This window comes from Theropithecus gelada, chromosome 1 (assembly GCF_003255815.1).
Source record: "Theropithecus gelada isolate Dixy chromosome 1, Tgel_1.0, whole genome shotgun sequence".
In the NCBI taxonomy this organism is placed as follows: domain Eukaryota; kingdom Metazoa; phylum Chordata; class Mammalia; order Primates; family Cercopithecidae; genus Theropithecus; species Theropithecus gelada.
This window is the reverse complement of record NC_037668.1, coordinates 17201387-17210557: the sequence shown is the minus strand read 5'-3', so window position 1 is coordinate 17210557 and position 9171 is coordinate 17201387. Positions and strand designations below refer to the sequence as shown.

The window sequence follows — 9171 nt, the reverse complement described above, 5'->3', positions numbered from 1 at the left end:
GGGCAACAGAGCGAGACTCCATTGCAAAAAAAAAAAAAAAAAAAAATCGCTTGACTCTACCTCCTCTTCTGGCCATTACCCCACTTCCCCCCTACTCTTTCAGCAAACTCTTCAAAAGAGTTGTCTTTGCTCGCTCTCTTTCTCCTCCCATTCTTTCTTTCTTGAGCCCACTTAGATCACACTTTTGCCCCCAACACTCCACTGAAACTGCTCTTGTCAAGGTCACCAATAACTTCTCACTGCTAAATCCAATTATCAATTCCCAGTCCTCATCTTACCTCATTTTGCCTCAGCCTCTGGGACAGCTGGTTCCTCCTCTCCCCAGTCTCTCAATGTTGGGGCACCCAGGACTCAGTCTTTGGATTCTTTCCCTTTTTACCTATACTTCATCAAGTTTCATGGCTCTGAGTTCAGTCTATGTTTCTCTTGGTGTCCACATTTATACTTCCAGCCTGGACCTCTCCCCTGAGCTCCAGATGCAACAGCCTACTGGACATCTCCCCTTGATGTCTAACAGACATCTCAACTTTAACAGATCCAAAACTGAGCACCTGATTTTGCCTCTTCTCATTCTTGGCAACTTCATTCTTCCAGTTGCTGCTCCTCTCTCTTTGGATGGGGATGGATCCATCAGGAAATCCTATTTACTCTATGTTCAGAATATATCCAGAAACTGACTACTACATCCCTGATCATGTCCAAATCATCTCATCCCAAGATTATTTCAGTCATCTCCTATTTGCTCTCCCTACTTTGGCCCTTACCCACTTCTGTCTACTCTTAACACAGCCACCAGAGAGAATCTTTTAACACGTAAGCCAAGTCATATCATCATTTAGCGGATGTCAGCCTAAATGATGCCCACGTGTTCTCTTGTTCAATCCTCATACCAACTCTGAGAGTTTTATTCTTTCTGTTTTCCAGGTGGAAAAGGTAAGCCCCAAAGAGATTAAGTTACGTGCTAGAAGTCACACAGCTAGTCAGTCGCAGAATCCAGATTCCCAGCCCATCTGACTGATGGCAAAGCCATGAATACTGCAGCACTCCAAGAAGACTGACCCTCCCCAGAAACTATACCAGGGCTGAGTTGAGTCAGGAGCCACAGGAATGGAAGGTCTGGAGGTTGCCAAGGATCTCCACAAAATAAACATTTGCTTTGTTAAAATCTTCAAGTGACAAAATAATCATTGCATTCACTGGTTTCATTTTGTTTGCTGCATTTCACAATTTGTCTTACTGTTGTTTGCATGTTTATTGTCTGTCTCTCCCCTTAGACAGCTCTCTATTCTATGTATCCCCCTAGCACAGTGCATGGTACATTTTAGGCACTTCAGTGAATGGATGAACAAATTAATTCAAGTATAATTTTGCTTACTACTTCACTCATCAAATACATCCTGATTGAGTACCTGCTTTGCACTAAGCACTGTTTTTACGATTCTTAGTCTAGTAAGACAGGTAGGTATTAAACAAATAACCACATAAACTGAGGGGGAAGAACTGTAATCAATGCCATAAAGGAAAAGTATGAGGTACTATGAAAGTGTACAGCAGGTGCCCCTAATTTAGATGGGAGGGTGTCAATGAGGGCCTCCAGAGCTGAAGGATGAAGGGGAAGAGTGGTCCTAGGAGAGGAACTAGCCTTGCTTCCTTTTGGAGACTGAAGGATGGTAGGTGTGCCTAGAGTGCAACTGATGGTCTCATCCTGTCCGTGGTGGCCTGTGCTTCCTAAGAGCTGCCAGGGATGGAGGGCATAGGCCAGCTTGATCCTGACTGTTGGATCCAGCTTTATCTTCATTGTTTCTAAGTCCAGAAATCCTGAGTCTGGTAAGTCCAGAAATCCTGAGTCTGGTAAGTCCAGAAATCCTGAGTCTGGTCACTTTTCCTTCAGCCAGAATAATTCAGAAAACTATTAACCAGAATAATGCAGAGAACTGATCACTGCAAGTCACTCTGCCTTGGAGCTATTGGAATGGCTCCAGAATAGGGCACTGGGGGTCAAGGCAGGATTTCAACAAGGAGGGTTTTACAGAAGACGGACTTCACCTGCGAGGGCTGGGGTGGGAACCGAGCACCAAAGAAGACGAGTGGCCACTGTCCACTGATGGCCGTCTCCCTCTTCTCTGTAGCCCTCCCCCACTCCTAAGCAGCCCAACTTCAGCAGAGGAGGCCTGGGCACAGGAATGGATTGTTGCTAGAAACCTGGCTTCAGCTGGAGGAAGTCAGAAGGCCGGGCTGATGGCCGCGCAGACAGAGCTGTGTTTATCCAGGAAAAGAGGTAGGACGTAGGCAGCGGAGGCCCCTGCCAGCTCCTCCCAGAAGGACTGCGCTGGGGGAGCAAGCTGCAGAGAAAGCTGCTCCCCTCTGGCTCTGAAAGTGTCAGGGCCTGAGGCCAGAACCCAGAGGCGACCCACAGGTGAGGTCAGCACTCCGGGCGCGCGACGGAGAGGGTCGCAAGCTGGGATCCCAGGGCAGAGGGTCGGAACGCGGTGCTCTTGGTGGCTCCGCGCAGGGGTGAGGCGAGCGCGTGGTGGCGGAGCCTTCCAGAGACCGTTCTGGGGGTGGCAGAGAATCAATGCTGCCTTTGTGCTCGGTGGTTTCCGAGGGAGAAAAGGAATGGAGAGTGGGAGGGGCGACCCAACGGCCCGGCCCCGCCCTTTAGACGCAGGATGCGGTAGGGCTGCGAGGCGCGGGAGCTGGAGGGTCAGGGCTACCGGGGGGTGGGATTCTGTGCCCCCGGGAGGTGAGTCTCCTTGGACCAGCCCTGGGTGTCCTGAGGTCAGCAGCCAGGTGTGTCCCCTGGCTGCCAGGAGCAGAAGTGAGTCCTCTTCTGGCTTGGAGCGACTTGAGGAGGGGAGGGAGGAGCCAGAGGAGACAGGTGGGGCTAGGACTGAGGGATGGCTCAGGCCAGAGAAGCTTGCGCCGGGGCAGCCTGGCAAAGGGAGGAAGTCCCAAGGGGCGCCAGACTGAATCCCAGAGGAAAACCCAATTCTTCGAAATGGGCGGGGGAGAAGGGGAACCCGCCGAGGGCAAGGTGTCCCTTCCAGGGGGTTTGGGATCTGGGTCCTTTTGGTATAATGCGGTTATTATCCTATTTGTCCTAATAGTACCCTAGGGTTCTAGTGGGTACGATATGGGCCCTCAAACTCTAAGGTGAATGGGGCATCTTTAGTACCAGTGAGGGAAGCTGTGTACTTGGTGACGGAGGCCCATATCTGAATATGTGACTGACTAGCCCTTAGCTCCCTCCATTTCTCCTCACCCCCCCCAGACTTCGCCGCCCTTTCTTTTTCTGCTCAAATAGGGGTCCGCACTCCCAGTGGGTCTGGAGACCCGAGCGCGGTAGCTGATCGCCCGGTCTACGCCAGCATCACTCACCTCTGACTTCTCTTCGCTACTCGTCCAGCCCCGCTCCGCCGAGCACTCCAGTCTGGGACTTGGGATTTGGACCCTCTCGGCCCTGAGGAATTCGTAATTCTATTACCCTACCCACCGCATGTGGCTCTTGGAAAAAGCTGGCTATAAGGTTGGGGCCGCGGAGCCTGCGGCCCGTTGGGCGCCCTCCGGCCTGTTCTCCAAGCGTCGCGCCCCGGGCCCGCCCACGAGCGCCTGCCCCAACGTCCTCACCCCGGATCGCATCCCGCAGTTCTTCATCCCGCCTCGGCTCCCGGACCCGGGTGGCGCAGAGCCCGCGACCAGGCGGGACGTGGCGGGGCGCGGCCTCCCCGCGGCCTGCTCGCTGCCTCACCTGGCGGGCCGCGAAGGCTGGGCCTTCCTGCCCGAGAGCCCGCACACGCGCCGGCGCGAGTCCCTGTTCCACGCGCCGCCACCCGCCCCGGCCGGGGGACTCCCCGCGGCGCAGTCCCGGCTGCACGTCTCCGCCCCGGACCTGCGCCTCTGCCGGGCCCCCGACAGCGACACGGCCTCGTCGCCAGACTCGTCGCCCTTCGGCTCCCCGCGGCTGGGCCTGGGCCGGCGCCGGGTGTCCAGGCCACACTCGCTGTCCCCAGAAAAGGCGAGCTCCGCCGATACCAGCCCGCACCCGCAGCGCCGCGCCGGGCCGCCCACGCCGCCGCTCTTCCACCTGGACTTCCTGTGCTGCCAGCTGCGGCCCACGCGCGAGAGCGTGCTGCGCCTGGGGCCCCGTGGCGGGCAGCTGCGGCTCTCCACCGAATACCAGGCCGGGCCCGGGCGGCTACGGCTGCGCCTGGTGAGCGCCGAGGGCCTGCCCCGGCCGCGGTCACGCCCCGGGAGCGGCGGCGGCGGCTGCTGCGTGGTGCTGAGACTGCGGCCCCGTGTCCGGCCGCGGGAGCAGCAGAGCCGCGTGGTCAAGTGCAGCGCCAACCCCATCTTCAACGAGGATTTCTTTTTTGACGGGCTCGGCCCACGGGACCTGGCCGCCCGCAGCCTGAGGGCCAAAGTGCTAGACAGGGGCGCGGGACTTCGCAGGGATGTGCTGCTGGGGGAGTGCGAAACGCCCCTCATTGCGCTGCTGCCCCCGCTGGGTGGGGGACTAGGTCCCGGGTCCTCCCTGGCGCCCACCCATCTCAGCCTGTAGACTGAGCTCCTGGCTTCCTCAAGACGTCTCCATTGTGTCTGCAGTCCACATTCTTTCCACCCTGCCCGGCTTGTATTTATTTTTGCTAATAAAATGTCCGCTTGTCCCTAGCCAGATCTTTCCCCTTACTGGCACCTTACACGCTCGGGCGTAGAGCCTGCCCATCTTCCCTCTGTTCCGGCCATACCCGGGGGGAAGATGCTCATTCAGACGGTGTGAGTACAGCAGATCTTAAGCGGTGGTTCTCAAACTTGAAGGAACATCAGAATAACCAGACATCAGAAATCCTGGAAGAGCTTGTTAAATATGCGGGGTCCTGGGATCCATTCCCATGAGATGCTCCTTCAGTAGCTCTGGGCCAAGTAGGTCCTAAGGTCCCCGTCCAACAAGGCCCCCCAACTATCAGGGAGCCGTTCAATCACTGAGTCACGCTGACAGAAACCAACACAAGCCACCTTCCACTTGGGGGTCCCTTGAGGCTGCACAGAGGAAATTAACACTCCCCTCCTGTGCCCCTCTAAAACCCACATCTGTCCTGAAGACAGATTAAATTTCTGGGTCTTGGGAGTGAGTCAGGGGATGTCAGATGAATACACAGTGCCCTTTAGTCTTCCTTCTTCCTTCTTCCACACCTGTGCCTCCCTTGAGGGGTAGGGCAAGTCTGGAGCCAAGAACCAGAGAGCTGCTTGGGTACCAAATGAATGAGATATAATGTCCCAGGGATTGAAAGCAGGGAGGAGGGGTACTACCAAAGTGTGAGAACTGTTCTCAGGAATGCCAGAAGAGGCTCCTCCAGCCAGAAAGAGGTGAGGGTGAGGGGAGGTGAATAATTGTAGGTCACATCGTGTTTACCTCTACCTGAATGTCCCTGACGTCAGCAGTGACCTTCTTCTCTCTCCCTCCACCTTCCCAGGAGCCGGTTCCTCTGGACTCAGGCCAGGCTTGAAGGAGAGAGGGAGGGAGGGAGGAAGGGAGGTAGGCACTAGGCTAACCCAACTTCTTTCTCCCTCTCCCTTGGGCCCTTTCTCATTTTTCTTGGTGCCAGCTGTGGCCTGCACCAGGGCTAAGCGTTCTGGATCTGACAAAACCTCAGCACCTGGACATGTTAAATTCCAGCACAACACACACACACACACACACACACACACACACACACACACACACAGAGCTTCATTTAGACAGCTCTCCAGTTCCTTCTCCCTTCCTCCATCGGGTCCCCACCACCCAGCCCTAGGCCAGAGAACTCTTGCTGCAGGTGTCCACCAGGTGGTGGCATTGACCAAACAATCCTAAGTGCTGACTCCTACACGTGGATTATAACCACGTGAGGAATTGTTCTAACAATTAAGTCAAGCCGTTTATTCCTCCCAGCACCTCCTATAAGGGTGTAAATACTATTGTTATCTAATGTGACCTTGGGCCTCACATAACTAGTAAAGGGAAGAACTAGGACTCACATAGCTAGTAAAGGGAAGAATTCAGGGAGTCTGACTCCAGAGTCTGGACTCCTAATCACTTCACGATAATACCCTCAACTGCCAGCTGCAAGGGGCCTCCTTCCCTAAGATGGTAACACTGCAATGGTTTCATACCCTGCCGGTTTAAAATCCCACGTTTGAATTCTGGGAAGTCCACCTATAGATTTAGGTCTACCCCTAGAACTGGATTTCTATTTCAGCCCCCAAATTCTCCTGTAACAACCCTTGGTGAGAAACTGGATTTGATGCCCATTTGGAAGTATCTGGAAAGAAAGTTAGAGGCCGTAGAACCTTCATTCATGCATTCCTTCAACAAATACTTCGGGAGGGTCCATCAGGTGGCAGGCATTGGATACAGCAGTGATTAAAACAGACATGGGGATCAGAAAAGTGACAAAATAAGCCATTAAAATGTAAAGAATGCTATTTGGTGATATGTTACAGAGAAAAATAAAGCAAGATAGGGAATAGAAAAGAGGGGTCAGATAAAGAGAAGGGAAGATTATAGGGACAGAAAGAGGGAGGGAGGAGAGGAAACTTTTTTTTTTTTTAACCACGGTACTTTGGACCAGGTCCTGAACTTTGTCTGTGTTATCTCAGTTAGTCATCACAACCACTCTGCAGAATAGGTATTATTATTCCCCTTTTTTTTGGGTGGTAGGGGACGGAGTCTCACCCTGTTGCCCAGGCTGGAGTGCAGTGGTGCAATCTCAGCTCACTGCAACCTCCACCTCCCGGGTTCAAGTGATTCTCCTGCCTCAGCCTCCTGAGCAACTGCGACTACAGGCGCACGCCACAACACCCAGCTAATTTTATGTATTTCTAGTAGAGACGGGGTTTCACACTGTTAGCCAGGATGGTCTCCATCTCTTGATCCGGTCCTGTGATCTCGGTCTCGGTCTCGTGATCTGCCCGCCTCGGCCTCCCAAAGTGCTGGGATTACAGGCGTGAGCCACCGCGTCACAACCACTCAGGAGAGTAGCTATTATTATTCCCACTTTACAAAGAAAGAAATGGATCAGATAGGTTAAGTAAGCTTGCCTGGGGATCAGCCCTGGCTGGAGGGAAGAGTTCTGACCGTGACTCCACCCAGACACCCCCACTGCCACCCCAACTGCTTAGGGGAGGTTGTGAGGAAATCCAAGGCCACTCCTCCCAGGAACAGTTCACTCAGCTTTCACAGCCCTGAGGCTCTGTGATGGGGGCCCCAGCATTGCTGGAGGAATACCCTGAGTAGCTAAAGTACAAAAACATGACAGTGAGGTGGACGAAGGGATGTGTGCAAAATAAGGTCCTAAGAACCCCTCCAGTGTGCAAATTGCTCTGGCCCCAAAGCACTTCTATGAACACTAGTCAGAGGCTAGGTGTGGTGGCTCACGACTGTAATCCTAACACTCTGATAAGTGGATAAATGTGGGAGGCTGAGGCAGACCGATTACCTGAGCTCAGGAGTTTGAGACCAGCCTGGGCAACATGGTGAAACCCCATCTCTACAAAAAATACAAAAATTAGCTGCATGGGCGGCATGCACCTGTAGTCCCAGCTACTTTGGGAGGCTGAGGCAGGAGGACCACTTGAACCCAGGAGGTCAAGGCTACAGTAAGCTGAGATCATGCCACTGCACTCCAGCCTGGGTGACAAAGTGAGACCCTGTCTAAAAAAAAAAAAATCCACTAGTTAGGATAGGTACTATTGCCCCATTTTTACTGATGTCATAGCTGAGGGCTGAGATTTCCCTCAGGGCCCACAGCTAGTAAATGGCAGACCACCTTCTTACAAGTGGTTCTGCTCCGGCATTTAAACCCTTCTTGCCTCCTCCAAGCCTGTGTGACTATAAATGTTAATTGGTAGAGGAGAGGTACAAGCAGGGTCACTGTGGAAAGTTCAAGGCCAAGAGCTAGGGTCAAACGCCCACAGTTCCCTCCACCCACAGTGGCCTTTGTGACAAGAAAGGGGCGGGGTGGGGACTGTGAGATCTGGAGGCTACCAAAGTTTATAGAGCCTGGGCTGTCCTTTTTTTTTAATGGTTGAGGCACAACCCATCCCTGAGTCACTCCAATGAGTTGAGGCATCCCCAGGCATGGAACCCCCTAGAACCCAAAGAAAAGTGGTCCCTAATCACTGGATCAGGCATCCCAAGGAGAGGGCCCTCCAAGGATGGGGCTGGGGAAGTGTGTGCCACTGCAGACTACCTGGGCTCCACATATTTTCCACCTTGACCCCCAGGCCCTCCCTGAAAGGGCAGACTTGTGCTGAGCTTTAAGTGGTTTCTGTGGTTTGGGGGTGGGGAGGGAGGGAAAGAGATGCTGGGGACTGCTCCCCAGTTCCAAGCCACCACCGCCACCTCCCATCCCTTCCAGAGTGTTTGCCCCCAGCATGGAGATTTCCCCAATAAGGGGACTGGGCATGTGGGGATGAAAAGATTCTCTGATCCCTATCAGCCCCTTCCTTACATGAGATTGTATTTGAAGAGGAAATGACCACTGCCCTGCTTTGAAAGGACCGATTCCTCCAGACAAGGGACTGTGATTGCAGTAAGAGGGAGAAAGTTTAGGCAAGAGGGGGAACTGCCCAAAAGGATAACCAAGGGAGCTTCTTGCCCTGGGGAGAAAAAAAACTCAAGCTATCCATGCTTAAGGCAGAGGAGAGGTAGAGAATGCCTAGGAAGCATGTGACACTCTTAGGCCGAGAGGCCAGGACTCTGTCTTCTCAGTCTCCAGTCACTTCCTCCCCACCCTACACAGCAGCACAAAGCGTCACAACGGGGGGAGGCAGCTGTGCCTGCAGTGTCTAGGGATGCCCTGTGTCCATCTGCAAGCATTCTACATGACCTCCACTCTGTGCTTGCGATTGGTGGGTAGTAGGAGAGGTAGTCAGGAAGGGCCCCTGGAGACCCAGAGTCAAGAGGAAGAGAGGCCTAAAAAGGAGAAAAGATAGAGAGGGGAGAGCTGGAGAAGAGTTACAGACAGGCAGGAGCCGGCAAGGAGAGACAGAGAGATGGGGGATAACTGAGGAGTTCTGGGCAGGAGGGGAGCAGAACTGCATCTCCCCTACACTCCCACCCCCGACATGTTGCTGGCTCCTCCTGTCAGCTGGAGGGTGCTGGGTGTGGGGGGGTGCTGGGTGGGGGATGCC

The 9171-nt window shown here is 53.9% G+C and overlaps 1 protein-coding gene across 1 annotated transcript; it reads left to right on the top strand.

Annotated features, from left to right (window-relative positions):
- The first annotated feature begins 3436 nt into the window (after positions 1–3436).
- C2CD4D (C2 calcium dependent domain containing 4D) lies at positions 3437–4631 on the top strand. The gene has a single exon (XM_025360722.1). It carries the CDS (start codon positions 3497–3499, stop codon positions 4556–4558), a length of 1062 nt encoding a protein of 353 aa, XP_025216507.1. The 5' UTR covers positions 3437–3496; the 3' UTR covers positions 4559–4631.
- The last annotated feature ends 4540 nt before the right edge of the window (positions 4632–9171 follow it).